The sequence below is a fragment of the Pelophylax lessonae genome (assembly GCF_965119305.1).
Source record: "Pelophylax lessonae genome assembly, chromosome: 1".
Classification (NCBI taxonomy): Eukaryota; Metazoa; Chordata; class Amphibia; order Anura; family Ranidae; genus Pelophylax; species Pelophylax lessonae.
In genome coordinates this window covers 231,788,395-231,805,559 of record NC_138768.1, presented here as the reverse complement: position 1 = coordinate 231,805,559, position 17,165 = coordinate 231,788,395, and the positions used below count along the sequence as shown (strand labels likewise).

Below are 17,165 nucleotides of genomic sequence, written 5' to 3'. Positions count from 1 at the left end.
AAATGAGTAAAATAAAATGGGTGACCGCCCCTTTAAATAAGGCGCTGCGAACGTAGCTCACCGCCACACAAGCACACCCACACCAGGGACCCCCACAGGGAGAAGTTATACTCAGGCAAGGATACAGAGAATAGAGGGAAAAAACCTGGAGAGACCGCTGCTGCTGCTGGCCAGATCGGTGCTCCTGTAGAAAAGGAATTGCTGATATTCAGGGCGCTCCATTAAAGCCTATGGGAGGCTACAAGAAAATGGCCGCCATGCATGTGTACCATGCGGCCGGAGCGAGTACAGCCAAAATGGCGCCGTTTGGCGCCGAAACCGCCGCTCCCCCACCTCATGAAGGTGGAATAAAAATACACCACATAGTTATAAAGAACATGGTGGACCGCCGCAGCGGCGCTGTAATGTGCCCCAAACATGATAGCATCAAGTTCCACAGCACACAGCCGTTCACACACTCAGACTGACACAGAAGTGCAGCACAGCCCCCCTCCTTGCAGCCCACAGCATGCAGTGTGAGAGATAGGGAAACATCAATAGTGTGAACACAGGGCAAGGTAACACAGTCCCAGACTGACACCCCCCAGACAGACAGGTCCCCACATGAATACACTTACCTCTTACATGGCGTGGGGGACCCGCACAGGCGAACAAGCCGCTGTACATGAGACAGGGAGAGTCGCATCCAGGACGCAGCAGAAGGTGGGTTGAGAAACCGCACAGCGTCCAGTGAGGTAGCCACCTCACCCTAGCATCCCTGCACGGAACAGGGATGGGTCGTTCAGAAAACTCAGGAGCGGTACCTGACTGAGCGCTCGATGGCGGGCTGAGAAGCCACTGACCCACAACCTGCGCCCAGGGGAGTCAGCCCGAGACTTATCCTCTTCATCCGAAGATCTAACTATTGCTGGTAAAAATAACAGCTAAATAAAGAAAGAGAGAAAAAAACTCAAATAAAATCAAAAAAGAGAGAAGGCTGAGACAAAATGCCCCAGCATAGAGACATCCAGCTACTCCTGACAAGCTAGACATTGAAACTGAAGCAGGAAACAGGAAGCAGGAGGGTATAGACTGAGGGGACCACCCCCTGGGGTGGGGATATGTTAAAAGCTTTAATATTGACATATTCTGTTGCCTAGCTACTCCTACGGAGCAAAGTCTAATACCCCATTGTGACGAATATGAAGATGGCGGCGACTGTCGGAGGACGTAAGAGAAATGATGTTTCTGGGGGGGGGGGGGGTGTCCTGTACACATTTTGTGCACAGGACACCTTCAGGTAGCCATATTGCATTTTCAGAAAATTACAGCGGTTGCAGATTGGAAAGGAAATTTAATTTTTAATATCATTAAATTACAATATGACTTGTGCCGCAATTGTATACACTATATAATTTTTTCTTTTATTTGCTATTTTCTTTCCCCAGGGAGAACCCTTTAAAGTTAACACTTCATAAATGTGAAATGTGTGACAAATCTAGATTAAATCTTCTTACCTTATTAATAATTCCTCCACTCTCCACGACTCCTTCAGCTCCTACAATCACCAGGTCTACCTTTTCCATGATGTAACTGGCAAAAACATAATATGTAAGTGCTCAATTCAGGAGTGTCAATTTGTAAAGATTTATATCTATGATCTGTCACAAACTTACCCAACTGCAGCATCCAGAATCACTGTGACTGGGACATTAATATTATGCAGAGCATCTGCCATCATTCTTCTGCAAGAGGAAAACTTTGATTACCAAAAATTTTAATAAAACGGACGTAAGATTCCAGGGGTAGACAGCTGAATGTAGAAATATGGAGCCTTGTTACAGAGCTATAGAACGCATGTTTCTTCTGACAATAGAGAAGCATCAAACAAGTTAGGTTCTTGCTTTATTGCCCCTGGGATTTTCCCCAAGCCCTAGAAGGGTTTCTGAGATTCACTGTAGTAGAATATTAAAAGAGAATATGCAGCCTAGTGCTTGCTGTCTGTTCATCGATACATAAGAATGCAGCTGCTATTGACATATTGTCTTGTGTGGAGAAAAGAAGTTAGTGTTGTGCTAACCGAAATCCACAGTGATCACTCTGTCTATGTGCATCGATGTGCCAATCAAAATCTATGGCAGTGCAAGGTTCATAGATCCATGTGTCAACGTGAATTGTGGAAACGCACCATTTACATCATGTTATCTCAACACATAGATGTAAATCTGGGCAAAATGTTTTCTAATCTGTCATCAAGGTTCATTGCATAAGTTAGAAATAAAGCATAAAATTACCCTGAATGGTCTGGCTGTGATTCTGTGACATAAACACTGAAGCGTTTGTTGGCAGCAGCAGCTTCTTCCAAAACCTTCAGGACCACCCTGGAGTACGCATGGGTCAGAATTTTCTAGGAAAGGAACAACATTAAAATTATATATATATTCTGGAAATTCTAGTGTCACCTGTCAACAGTAGCCAAATATAAATCTGTGAATTTTTGTAGAGGCAGAGCACCAAAACAACTTGTTACCTCATCACAGTGCAAGCCTGTTGCTGACCAGGTGTTTAACACAAACAAAAGAATCATAAGACTCCTTTCACAACGCACACGATTTCCAGTCCGACTTTGATGGGACTTTTGGTGCAACTTTGACCCGACCTCCCATTCCCTGGACCAAAGTCGCATCAAAACAGAAAAAAATAAAAGTAAAACCTCACCAAAGTAGTGTAGGCACCTTTTCAAAATCACTGAGCACCAATCTGAACAGGTGCAATTGCAAACAATGGGATGAGACTTCATGTCAAGGTCGCATGACAAGTCGCACAAGTGTGATTGGGCCCTAAGGCTTATTTGGTTACTCGCATGCGTGGCAACAAAACCATTTAGGTACACTTTCAGAATGTCACTCTGATTCTTCATTTGTGGTGCTGTCCCAAGCTTTGCAGGTATTGGGAGGGTGTGATTTCAACTGCCAGTGGAGTCTTTGGTACAAACTTTGTGATGATATATCCCCACCCCCTTCCCGATGATTGTACATCACTTGCTATCATTAGAGCCTAATTTGTGGCCTGTAAAAATTACACCTTTCCTTTAACCCTTTCACTGCCAGAGCTGTTTTTGCACGTCTAAAAAGTCATTTTAGGCCTGAATTTTTTTTTTTTTTTTTTCTTGACGTTTTGAATTTTTTATTTCCATTCACATTAAAAAAGTATCTTATATAGCCTCCCCCTAGCACATTCACACACAAACATGACACATAAGGGAAAACAGACCAAACAGGATACATATCCAGTTAGCCCTTTACTTCCCTTCTAGAACCAAACCTTTACTGCTTATTAACCTTTTGCTCCACTTTGATTACCTTCCTGTCCTTTCTTATCCACCTCTTCCATTCCAACCACACTCTATCCCTCCTCCTTTTTGCACTTTAAAAAAAATAATTTAAGGTCTAAAGATTAGTTAAAACCATTATAGATTTTCTGAAAGCAGATACTCTAGGGCAGGGGGTCTTCAAACTTTGGCCCTCCAGTTGTTCAGGAACTACAATTCCATCATGCCTAGTCATGTCTGTGAATGTCAGAGTTTTACAATGCCTCAAGGGATGTGTAGTTCCGCAACAGCTGGAGGGCTGCAGTTTGAGGATCCCTGCTCTAGGGAATAAAAGGAGTGGTCAATTTTATGTTTTACGATTGTAGCACAATGGTTCGTGAAACACAAGATTTGAGAAAAAAATACACTTTAGTAAATTTTTGGCCACAAAAATGCAATACATTACTCAATTGTTTAGTAAAATATGAAAGATGAGGTTGCGCTGAATAAATAGATACCCAACATATCAAGGACTATAACTGAGTGTGCCTGGGAAATGGCAATACACTTCAGTACCTTATATTTTCTATAGAGGACACCTTAAAAGCCCCTAAAGGTCATCAGTTTAGGGTTAACCATGAATAAATGGCCTAGAATTTTGCTCTCACTACAATGTGCACCGTGATATGTAATAGGTGAATCATAATTGATGTTTTTGTGTGTTAATACCCCTATGCATGTATTTATGTTTGTACGTGTGTATGTGGGGGTGTGGCTCAAAAATACTTTTTTTGGGGGGGGGGGGGGGGGGTATGGGATATGCGTTGGGTGTAACTTAATTTTTTATGTTTTTTAAACATATTTTTCACTCAAACTATTTTTCGTCACATAGGGATTTTTTTTTGGTGACAGGTTATCCTTAACGACCCCTGATGTCCCACCTACCCTCTAATGGAACACAGGTCATGCTCCATTAGCTTCTTCCCCAGCTATACTGGCTGGGGAAAGTGACACCATGACCCAGAAGTGGCATTTTACAAGTTTCTGGGTCATTAGCAGGAAGGGGAGATAAGTGAACAATAGATTTGGGATCCCCTATTACTATAGAGGAGTGAGAAAGAAAATGCCTCTTTACTCAATCTTCGTCATGTAAAGGTTCAAGCAATAAACTTAAAATTATTATTGATGTGGTATTTGACACCTTCTAGACTTAAATCTATTTATCCTTCCCACTGAGATACTTGCTGCAGATGGGTTTTTGCTCTGATTGAGTGGTTGGACATACCTAATGACATAATGCATATGGCACAACCGATCAAAGCTGACCAATTTTGTAAAAGTTGGTTGTCCTGGACTGTGTACAAAAACTCACAACAATTTAAAGGATTTCTTCACCCACCACAATGCGGATGGCAATTACTCTCATTCCTAGTCTTCCCAAGCACCCTACATAGCCTGTTTTAAATGTTTCTTGGCCTATTTCAAATTGCCCGTTTCAGCTGCTACATTCCTGGATTTTAATTTTTCTCCTATGCCCACCCAATAACCCATATTACTCTCCTCTTTACCCACTTGCTCAACCCTTGGACTCATGGGGGTTGGTTTACTAAAGATGGAGAGTGCAAATCTTGTGCAGATCTGCATAGAAACCCATCAGCTTCCAGGTTTTGTGTCAAAGCTTAATTGAACAAGCTGGAGTTAGAAGTTAATTGGCTACCATGCACAGATGCACCAAAGTTTGAACTTTCCAGTTTTAGTAAATCAACCCCATAGTTTATGCCTCTTTTTGCCCTTATTTTCCACCCCCCACTTTTCCTTTTGCTGATATTTGGGCGGTACACACGATAAGAAAATCGGTAGTAAAATTTTGTCTGACGAACGATCTGCCGATTTTTAGATCATTAGTATGGTGCTTTAGAAAGCCGATTACGAATTTTCGTACAACAAAAACAGAATGTGCAGGCTATACATTTTTTGTTGTACGTGAACACAACGTCTGATTTTCGTATAATTAGTACAGTTTACGTCCGAAAAAAAATCTTAAGAGCAAGACTACGCATGCTCGGCAATGAAAGAATACATACAAAACAATTCAACACATGACATCACTTCTAGAGTTGAATTCTGTCGTAGGCAAATTTTCCTATGAAAAGTAACCTCTTCACTTTCCATATGAAACTAGCATGCAACAAAAAAACGGACGAAAATTCGCCCTGATAATCTGATCGTGTGTATGAGGCTTAAGAAATGGGAGGCATATTGTTTTTGTTTTTCCAATATGCTTGGTCACCTTCTTCTTTTTTTTGTAGTCATGCCTACACAAAAATAGACAAGCTTTCAATACTATGTATTCCATCTCTGTCATGGTACTTACAGCTCCATCTTTTATGAATGGACAGCAGAGTTTGGTGATTTTATCTCTGGACAGAGAGATTCTCTTTAGGAAGAGTTCCCCACGCTCACTCATCATTTGTTTGCATAAAGCATAAGTCTAAAGAGGGAAAAAGTATAACTTCATTTTATTGCAAATCGTATCAATCTACCACTTATTAATTTGTATGACACAAAAGATTGCCAATACATAGAAGACAGAAGGAAAATTATCATGTCATTTTAGCAAGTACCGGTTTAAGCTGACATAGTAATTACATGATCGCGAACCACAGTGACTGGTTCCTAATGTGGGCCCCAGCAATCAATGACAGTTAGGAATGAGAGCCATCAGCTGCTCTAAGTGTCGATTAGTGCCACCCAAATGGGAGAACATTTTAAAAAGTGTATCCCCAGCATGAATGTTCTGTGCAGGGGGACATTTATATACAGATAGTGGGCAAGAAGGGGTTAAACATAATTCTATTAAAGTGGTTCTAAAGCCTGAAGGTTTATTACCTTAATTCTTTCTCTGAATTAAATAAAATATAAAAAAAAAATAAATAAAAAAACACAAACACCTCTTACGTGTGCTCCCCCCCAGTTGAAACAGCTTCACTCCGGCCCCCACTTATACTTACCTGAGCCCGATCTCGATACAGTGGTGTGCATGAGAGCAGAAGCTCTCTTGGCCATCTCTCTACTCACTGGCTGAGAGCAGCTGTCTTTTACAGGCAGTGAGGAGGGAGTGGGGGGCAGAGTGGGACTTGGGAGTGAGCATGCACAAGTGCCTCCATAGTAAGCTCTTGGTTACTTTAGTATGATATAAATTATGACCTAGCAGAACATGGAACTTTCAGTGTGTCTCCATTAAGCACACCGGTTTATCTAAGCTTTCTCAAAAGGTAGAGCAAAGTTGAGAAGAAAACCTCTTAACTCCATCCACTACTACACACAAAAAACAAGCTTTACAGAACTAGTCGTGATGTAAATGGATGTAATTATTGGGGCAGTAACTTTCAAAACCAATCAGTCAAAGTTTAGTGCACAGTTGTGGGCTCTTACTGAATGCTCCAGCTCCGAAGTGAGAGTGATAAACCTCAAGAAGAGTTCTCCTCCAGAAGAAACAGCGACAGATGAATCTGCTTTAGAGAGGGTTTCGATTGCATTTTTCAGACTACCAATCAGACCTTGAATAGTTTCCCCTGAAATAGTTGAATATCATCCAGTGTTAAATAATGCAAACTATTTATGGTCATGTTTATTTGTATTGCTGTTATTACTGTTTACAGAAACATGCATTTTGATGCATTACTGGTAACTATTGCTCTGTAATAATATCTGGTTATCTATCCCCTGTTTAAAAGCTCACAAGACCCAGTATAAAATGTTGTCAGATTATTACTCTAGAATAGACCCTTGATACCAAATATGCGGACTGCCTAGTGTTAGGCACCAGCTAAACAACAACCTCTGCTCCCTGCACCAGATACATTTAAGTGCCGGTTCACACTGAAGCGGCACGACTTCGGGGGGCGACCTGTGAAGTTGCGTGCACCGCGACTTCTGCGCAACTTGCACGGACTTCATATAATGAATGTCTATGCAAGTCGCTCCGAGGTCGCCCCGAAGTAGTACAGGACCCTTTTTCTAAGTCGGAGCGACTTGTGTCGCTCCTATTAGAACGGGTCCTGTAGCACTGCATGGACCGCAACGGACCGCGACTTGTCAGGCTGACAAGTCGCGGTAGTGTGAATGGAGCCCAAGAGCCAGAGGCAGTGCAGTTGAAATGTAAACAAAAGTGCCACATATCCGAGCCAGATGCATGGCAGCTCATTTGAAATGTAAACAAAAGCACTTTGTTTGTTGGGCTACCAACACACCTAAATTGGTGAATGCATCATTTTTGGCAGTGCACCTTGCCACAATGCATGTTTATCGGTTTCTTTAATTAAAACGATATATATATCTGCTGTCTAGCTGGAACTTAAGTACAATTTCTATTGTTTGGCCCTTTAGACATCTCCAGATCCACCCTTGAGGGCCTCTGTAGCCACTGCTTTACTTGAGCCAAAATCTTGGAGTCAGAACATAATAGGCCTGAATTTTTGGTGCCTGTAGTTGTGGAATGTGAAATAATCTTAGTAGATTTACTAAGTAAATAAGTAAAAACTTATTCAGTTGCCGACCGGCCCATAGCTAGCTTCCATAACCCAGTATCATTTTTATCTATGGCCGGTTCTGCGTCAGATAAAAGTGGTCCCATGGGCGGATTCGCCACAGGATCACTTTTTAAAGCGGTGGGAGGGCGGAGCCATTGTTAAAGCCCGGGAACGATCTGATGTGGCCGTTTGCTAGGAAGGAAGTTAAGCGAGGCCAGGATGGAGTCTCTGTGTCCTTGGAGGACTGAAGAGACGTCTAATGTCACTTCCAGTTTGCGGGCCAAAACAAATAAATTAAAAAAGTAAAAATTTGCTAAATTTGTTTTTCTCTTTTGCTTTTAAAAGGTAAATAAGAGATCTTGGTTCTCTTATTAATAAGATCTCTCAATAAAGAGGACCGGTCATCCTTATAAAAAACGAATTATTAAAAAATTATTTTAAAAAAGCGCCCCCGTCCCTCCGTGCTTGCAAGCGAATGCATACTTAAGCAGCTCTCACGTATGTAAACAGTGTTCAAACCACACATGTGAGGTATCGCCACGATCGTTAGAGCGAGAGCAATAATTCTAGTGCAAGACCTCCATCACCTACGGAGATTTTAAGGTAACGTAGTAGGTCGCCATTCCACAAGCATGCACAATTTTAAAGCATGACATGACATATTTACTCAGCAGATCATCATCTTTCACATTATAAAACAAAGAAAATAAATAAAGAAAAATTGGGTAACTATAGTGTTTTGGTTTTTTTAAGCACTTAAGACCAAGGCATATTTATGACACTTGTTTACAAGTTAAAATCAGTATTTTTTGCTAGAAAATTACTTAGAACCCCCTAAACATTATTATATATATTTTTTAGCAGAGACCCTAGAGAATAAAAACTGGAGATCGTTGCAATACTTTATGTCACACCATATTTGCGCAATTTTTTTGCGGAAAAAAAAATGGATTTTTGTAAGAACTTACCATAAAATCCTTTTCACTGAAGTTCATCGACAGACGCAGCTCCATAACATCATTACCATTGAGTTATGCTCCTCCAATCAGGAATAGGCACTAGGCAGGAAAAAAAACTTTACCATGCCCATAGGGGCTGTCCCTGCAGGTATAACCCCACACACTCTGCTTCAGATTGCAGATTCATTGCAAGCAGTGTTTAGAAGACAAAAATCCCATACACGCAAAAGTAGAGGGGTGGATGCTGCGTCTGTCGAACTTCAGACAGCAGTATTGTCATGAGGGGTGGGAGAACAACGCAAAGAAGAATGTAATTCCCCAAAGGCAGGGGTGGCGAACACGCGGCTCTCGAGCCGCATGCGGCTCCCGGCCGAACTGAATGCGGCTCTTTGGCTCTTTGCCTCTTATGGTATACTGTGGCTCGTCTAGCGCAGTGTTTTTCAACCACTGTTCAAAAAAAAAATGTAAAATTTTCGCCCATTGGCGGGCGCCGTACTGTGTCCTGGGTATGGGGGGGTGGAGTCAAAAACCAGCAGGGGCGCCGATTGGCGCTCTTCAGCGGGACACTCCCACTTTTATGATGTCCGGGCTGTGATTGGTCCAGACTCCAGCCTGGACCAATCACAGTAGGACATCATCTTCCGCCTTCCGCCTTCCTTCCCGCCCGAGCACAGTGTGCGCAGCAGCGGAGAGAAGAAGACGTCGCGAGTCACCAGGAGGACCGGAGCGGACGGAGACCAGGACTCGGCGGGAGTCGGCACTGCAGAGAGACCGCATCCGGATCCAGACCAGGCCGCAGCGTGAGGAGGTCATCTGGAACCAGTCAGTCAGCAGCCCGGTAAGTGAGTCCTCCTCCTCCTCATGCCTATTCCATCACCTGTGCCATTATTATACCATCTGTCCCATGCCATACCATCTGTGCCATGCCATACCATCTGTGCCATGCCTGTACCATCTGTGCCATGCCATACCATCTGTGCCATGCCGTACCATCTGTGCCATGCCTGTACCATCTGTGCCATGCCTGTACCATCTGTGCCATGCCATACCATCTGTGCCATGCCTGTACCATCTGTGCCATGCCTATACCATCTGTGCCATGCCTGTACCATCACTTGTGCCATGCCTATTCCCTCACTTGTGCCATGCCTATTCCAACACTTGTGCCATGCCTATTCCATCACCTGTGCCATGCCTATTCCATCACCTGTGCCATGCCTATTCCATCACCTGTGCCATGCCTATACCATCACCTGTGCAATGCTTTTCCATCACCTGTGCCATGCCTATACCATCACTTGTGCCATGCCTGTACCATCACCTGTGCCATGCCTATTCCATCACTTGTGCCATGCCTGTACCATCACCTGTGCCATGCCTATTCCATCACCTGTGCCATGCCTATTCCATCACCTGTGCCATGCCTGTTCCATCACTTGTGCCATGCCTATTCCATCACCTGTGCCATGCCTGTTCCATCACCTGTGCCATGCCTGTTCCATCACCTGTGCCATGCCTGTTCCATCACTTGTGCCATGCCTGTTCCATCACTTGTGCCATGCCTATTCCATCACTTGTGCCATGCCTATTCCATCACTTGTGCCATGCCTATTCCATCACCTGTGCCATGCCTGTTCCATCACCTGTGCCATGCCTGTTCCATCACCTGTGCCATGCCTGTTCCATCACTTGTGCCATGCCTATTCCATCACTTGTGCCATGCCTATTCCATCACTTGTGCCATGCCTATTCCATCACCTGTGCCATGCCTATTCCATCACCTGTGCCATGCCTATTCCATCACCTGTGCCATGCCGTGTGTCTCCCTCCCGCCTCAGCTGCATATTCCCCGCCGAGGCTCCGCAGCAACTATCCTTTTGTTCTCCCTGTTGCATAGGTTTTTTTTTTTTTTTTTGCTGGCTCCAGAGTAATCCCTGGTAGGTTAACTGGCATCCCCCTATTCCCCCTCAAGGTGTGTGCCTTATTCTCTATTGCAGATATGTCACTGCGTGGTGTGGCTCTCTGACTCTCACAGTTTAAAATTTTGGCTCCTTTTGTCGAACTTGTTCGCCACCCCTGCCCAAAGGCTAACCTTAGCCAACCAGGTAAAAAGGAGCTCAATCAGGAAAAACTGGAGCTCACCCAGAAAACATACATCCTCAAAGAGAACAAAAAAGATTCGCTGTAAACAGCAGCCTGCAAAACCTTGCGGCCAAAAAGAGGCAGCCGAAGGTGTCAACACATCTACATTGTAGAACTTTGTAAAAGTATGCATGGACAACAAGTTGCCGCCTTGCAAATTTGTCTCACAGACGCCTGATGGCGAAAAGCCCAAGAGGCACTCAGCGCCCTAGGAGAACGCGCCTTCACAGGGAAAGGAGGAACCTCACCCCTCAGTGAATAAGTCTGAACCACCATCTGCCTGATCCATATGGACATGGTCGCAGCAGATGCAACCAATCCTTTACGAGGTCCCTCCGGTAGGACAAAAAGAGCGTCTAATTTTCTAAAAGACTCAGTGGCCTCCAGGTAAACCCTGATCGCCCAAACCACATGCAAAAAATGCAAAGCAATGTCATTAGAATTCTTAGGCTTGGGACAGAGTCAGCAACACAATGTCTGCATTCAAATGAAAATCAGAAACCACCTTAGGAAGAAAAGACTGCTTAGGTCGAAGTACCACTTTATCTCTGTGGACCACCAGATAATGTGAACGGCAACGCCACAATTTCAGATAATCTGCAAGCAGAAGTGATAGCCACCAAAAAGGACACCTTCTGAGACAACGAAAGCAGAGAAATCTCCCAAATGTTCTCAAAAATAGGCTTTTGAAGAACAGATAATACCAAATTGAGATCTCACGGAGGTAGCGGGAGCCATCTCAGGGGAGCCACATGGCGTACTCCCTTAAGAAAAGCATGAATCAAGGTATGCGTGGCTAACGGGCGTTGGAAATATATAGCCAAAGCCGACATTTGGTCATTGATAGTGCCCAAAACCATGAGACAGCAGATCTTCCCTGAGAGGAAGTCTCCAAGGAGCATCCGCGACCAACCTTACCAAGTCTGCGTACCAAGACCAGTTTGGGGCCACCAGAATGACCAGAATTCTTTTCCCCTCTACCCTGTGCAGAAGCCTTGGCAGAAGTGTTAACAGAGGGAAGGCGTAAATCAGCTGATACTGACCCCAAGGAGCCAACAGTGTCTCGAGACCTGAATACAAACCTCTGCAGCTTCTTGTTGAGACAAGAAGCAAACAGATCGACCTCGGGCGCCCCCCACCGAACACACAGGAGATGAAACACCACCGGGTGTAGGGACCACTACCCTTGGTCTAACACCTGACTCCTCAGGTAATCTGCTTGCCAGTTTTTCACCCCTGGGATGTGCACCGCAGAAAGAGTTGGAACAAATTGTTCCGCCCAGGCTGGAATCTCGGCCACCTCCTTGGCTGCCAAGACACTCTTGGTGCCCCCTTGGTGATTGATGCAAGCCACAGCCGTGGCATTGTCCGAATGAATCCAAAATGGACAATCTTGCAGGCAAGTTGTCCATTGTCGCAGACAAAGCTTTATCACGCTGAGCTCCAAAACATTTGACAGTTTGGACTCCATTGCTGTCCAGGTTCCCTGGGCACAGAGCTTCCCCAGCACGCCGCTCCAGCCTGACAGGCTGGCGTCCGTGGTTACCACCATCCAAAACAACAGGAAGGAAGGACTTGCCCTGGCATAATGCTGGTGACTAAAGCCACTACAACAGAGCAGACTGTGTGTTGTGGCTCAACCAAATCACAGTGTCCAAGGACTTTTGGATCCTTGTTCCAATTGACAAGAATCTCCTTTTGCAAAGGTTTTGTATGGAACTGAGCAACGGAACCACCTCGAAGGTTGATACCATCTGACCCAATACCCACATGCAGGTTCTCAGAGAGGGTAGATCGGTTCCCAACAGCATCCGAATCGCCTCCTGCAATTTCGGTCCGGTGGAAGAAAGACCTTCGCCAAGGCAGAGTCCAGAGTCAGGCCCAGATAATCCAGTCTCGAGGAAGGTATAAGGGCGGATTTCTTGAAAAGACACCTGCATACCCAATGCTGTAGATTCATCAGCCAATTTTAAAGTTTCCCGCACTGAAACTATAAGGGCTTCCACGAGGCGCGTTCCCACGCTGTGGCTGATGAGGACAGGTCCTCTTCAACGACAGAATGTGAAGACACCAACCCTGCAGGGTGGAGTGCGTCTGTGGCGGCCATATCTGCCTCAGAGTCTGAAGACACTGCCGATGGAGGCGAAGGCAGAGGGCGTTTGTGGCGTTTGTGGCTGGCAACACTTGTAATTACAAAATCTACTTTTGACATCAGGCTTAGTAAAAGTTCTGTCATATTGGGCTGTGACTGTGACCCAGAAGGTTCCGCAGCAGCACCCAAGGGGTCTGTAGGTGAAATTTTATCCTGGGATTCCATTTTACACTGGTAAGAAAAAAAGTGCATTGTCCCTTTAAGAGTGGCCAAATCGCGATCTCACCGATATCTCAGCAGGCTATCAAACCCCAGGCTAATACAATCTAACACTAGAGTGTACAAGGAAAACCCACAGGGAACCCCAGAAAAACATTACCTCAGGAGTTGCCAGCATGCTCTGTGAAAAACGAAAGTGAAAATAATCTGCACAGGAACAGGAAAGAACAGCCTGTGTCTTTGCTAGAATTAAAGTTCCATGCCGCTAGCCTGTCCAGCGATCGTGGACCACAGGAAAATGCAAAGGGTAGGGGAAAAAACCGAGGTGTTTGGGCCTAGTCCTCCCGAGAGGCCAGGGGAACCGAGGGAGCCCCGAGGGTAAGACCATTGCAAGGATAGGGCCCACATCCGCCCTGAGACCACTAGAGGTTTTAGGGGGACAATTACTCACCATACCACGATACCAGGTGGGCGCCACTCCCAAACAGATCACCTCCCACCCGAGATGGGGGTGCTGTCAGCCAAGGAGTACGCCACGACTCAGGGCGTTCCAGGTTGATCCCGTCCCCATGAGATGGTTCACTCGCAGGCTCGTCCCCATCCGATGGGGCACTGTTGCGGCGAGGCCTAGTTCTGGAATATAAGCTGTTCATGCTTGCTGGCCGGGCTGGGAGACCTTAAGGATCTAGATTATCCAGTCCGAAACCACAGCCGGCTGTTGCTTGTAGTTCTCCAGGAATAACTAACTAGTGAAAATAAAAAAATCACCAAATAATAAAAATTCCCTATTTACAGCTAAGACTGAAGTCCCAGCAGGGAGTTAGGTCCTATTCCTAAAACTAGGCAGAAACAAACTGCAATCTGAAGCAGAGTGTGTGGGGTTATGCCTGCAGGGAAAGGCCCCATTTTCTTTCCTGCCTAGTGCCTATTCCTGATTGCCTATTCCTGATTGGAGGAGCAGGATTTGGGTTTTTCTAAATATTTACCACAGAGTGAGACTTTGTACAATCCAATCAAGCCAACAGGTCCTAGAGGGAGGGGGGGGGGGGGATGTGGCAGGTAATATGACTATAGGACAGTGATGGCGAACCTATGGCACGTGTGCCACAGCTGGCACGCAGAGCTCTCTCTGTGGGCACACGAGAGCCCCTGCCACTGCCTGCACTGTGAAAAGGGGAGAAGCGAGCGCAGGCTGTAAGTGTATTTCCCCCACTCGTCCCCCTTCTTCTGTCAAGCAGCGCGGAACAGGGACAATGCGGTGCTTGCAGGGATCACCACCCACTCTGATTCCTCCTGCCTCCCCATTGGTTGAAGCCAGGGACCAATGAGGAGCCAGGACAAGTGCACCATGGGACATTTAGTCCCAGAAGACCATGGCTCCTTTTTAATCAATTAAAGAAAAACTACAGCCCCAGCATGCCCTGAGAAAATAGAGGAGGGACAGCCTGGAGCCTGAGAAAAAAAAAGGACTGAGAGAGAAGGAAGAGCAAGGGGTAAGAGGAGTGTGGAGACAAAAGTGAGAGGGGGCTGAGGTGGTTCAGGAGGAAGAGAGAGCCCAAGCCACAACAGCCCCTGGAGTTGAACCAGCCAAAGAGAAGCAAGAGGACGGTGCTGAGAGGACACGATCAAGAGTGAGGAGGGAGATCAAAGGCACCAACAAAAGGAGAAGCTGCTGCCAGGCACACCGACACTGGACGCCGGAGTCCGGTGAGTGCCGAATTGACTACAATCCCTTTTGGAGTGTGCGATCCTCATCTGGGTGTCTGCAGTTTAATTGCATTGTAGGTACTTTGCAAAAAATAAGTTGGTTTTGTGATGAAGTTTGGGCACTCGGGCTCAAAAAGGTTCGCCATCACTGCTATAGGAGATACAGGCACAGCATCCTGCATCTCCAAAGAGAACTGAAACTGACTACACCAGCACGGATCTACGGCCTTGCTTGGCATGGTCTGAATGAAAAAGAGAGAAGAGGATCACTATGTATTTGGGAGGAATTGCAACATTCTTAAAGGAAGAGGCGGAATTTACGATACACAAAATTATTATATCTGGATTTATCAAATTTTAATAAAAGCACTATTATCCTTCTGTGTATGCTATATTGCGGAGACTGTAGGGCTGATCTGCTAAAGGCAAAGAGGCTGCACACTTTGCAATCGAAGTTGCACTTTGCAAGAGAATTTTCCCCAAAACTTAATGAATGAAGTGAAGCTCTGCTGGCTCATCCAATCATGTGCAAGAAAAAAAAATGCTGTTTTTATTTCCCCTTGCATTTGATTGGGTATTTCTTGCAAAATGACATTTCTCCACATTTACTAAGCTTTGGGCACAGTTCCCTTGCAATGTGAAAAGCCTACTTGCCTTTGATAAATCAACCCCTTTATCTTATCTATTACTTGAAAATGTACATCATAGGAGCATCTCTTTGTCAGCATTGATGTTGATACTTTATGCCCATTAAAATACTAATAAAAACTCCTTTGGATTAAAAAAATATTTAGGCACTTCTATAATGGAAAGAGAGCAATAGTAATTTGCTGCAGGACACAGTCATACCTTTATCTTTCTTCAGAAACTCCAGCAAAGTTCTGATTGCAGCCACAGCGGTTGCAACATTAGGGTCTTCACGTAGCTGACATTTAAAATACTCAATTACTTCTGTAAGGAATAACAAAAATCTTAGAAAACAATAAATGAGTACACAAATATATTTACATCACATGAGACCTCTGGGAGTTTTTCAGTGAGGCTTCAGGAGGTAGGTAAATGATCTACACCTATAGCAAGGGGGGTAGACACAGGGCACTGTGATGGAGGAGGCTGTGATTGCTAGGGGCACTGTAATCGTTACAGTGCCCCCTCCCCTTTACAGTGCAGTCCCCTTTATATCACAGTGCCCCCTTTTACAGTGCAGTCCCCTTTATATCACAGTGCCCCTTTTACAGTGCAGTCACCTTTATATCACAGTGCCCCCTTTTACAGTGCACTCCCCTTTATGTCACAGCGCCCGTTTTACAGTGCAGTCCCCTTTATATCACAGTGCCCCCTTTTACAGTGCACTCCCCTTTATGACACAGTGCCCTTTTTACAGTGCAGTCCCCTTTATGTCACAGTGCCCTTTTTACTGTGCAGTCCCCTTTATGTCACAGTGCCCCTTTTAAAGCAGTCCTATAGTGTACCCAGTTCCCCTTCACAGCCCCCTTACATTAATGTAGAGGGGTACTGTGACGTAAAGGAGACTGCACTGTGAAAAGGGGGCTGTGATGTGAAAGGGAACTGGGTACACTGTGGGACTGCTTTAAAGGGGGACACTAATATAAAGGGGGGCTTTGGTGTGAAGGAGGGCAGAGGACAAACTCCATGAATATCCCATCTCCAGACCACCAAAACTCCCCCTGGTCCCTGGAAAAATTGGCTGCCATAAAACCGGTCCCTGTGCCAAAAAGGTTGGGGACCACTAATATAGAGAGTATGCTTTGCAGCCACATCACCCTGATAGAGGCACAGAGACATTGCTGTGAGAAGTCTATGGGGAGATCAATGCCTCGTACACAGGTTCAGATAATCGGACGACTTATAGTTCGCATTTTGTTGCACGATACTAATATCGAATTCAACAATGCATATAAACGTAGGATTTTTTTTTCTGTACAATTCTGGAAAAGCTTCCTGGTTGATTAGCTACGTATCAGATGGTGCAAAACAAAAACAATGGCAGTCAGGCTTTTTCCGTGCTATCTTAGTGTTTCTGATCATGCGCGGTCTTTGTCGATCGGTTTTTAGCGGACGCATACTGTACTGATGAAATGATTGTCGTTCGTTAGGCTATCGTAAGACAGAAATTTTCCTGTTTGTCCCTTCGGATTTACATCTGTTGTCATCCATTTTTTTCATCCAATTTGTTTTAAAAGGGATGAAAACAAGGCTTTTAT

General features: G+C 44.9%; 1 protein-coding gene across 1 annotated transcript in view; it reads right to left on the bottom strand.

Annotated features, from left to right (window-relative positions):
- The window catches only part of EIF2B1 (eukaryotic translation initiation factor 2B subunit alpha), a 47,262-nt gene that overhangs the window by 29,000 nt on the left and 1,097 nt on the right, over positions 1-17,165 (bottom strand). The window contains exons 2-7 of the mRNA XM_082251536.1: positions 15,790-15,891; positions 6,725-6,864; positions 5,664-5,780; positions 2,274-2,386; positions 1,656-1,724; positions 1,497-1,572 (exon numbers count right to left, since the gene is read on the bottom strand). Of these exons, the coding sequence (XP_082107662.1) occupies positions 1,497-1,572; positions 1,656-1,724; positions 2,274-2,386; positions 5,664-5,780; positions 6,725-6,864; positions 15,790-15,891 (617 nt within the window). The remainder of the gene's footprint in view (positions 1-1,496; positions 1,573-1,655; positions 1,725-2,273; positions 2,387-5,663; positions 5,781-6,724; positions 6,865-15,789; positions 15,892-17,165) is intronic.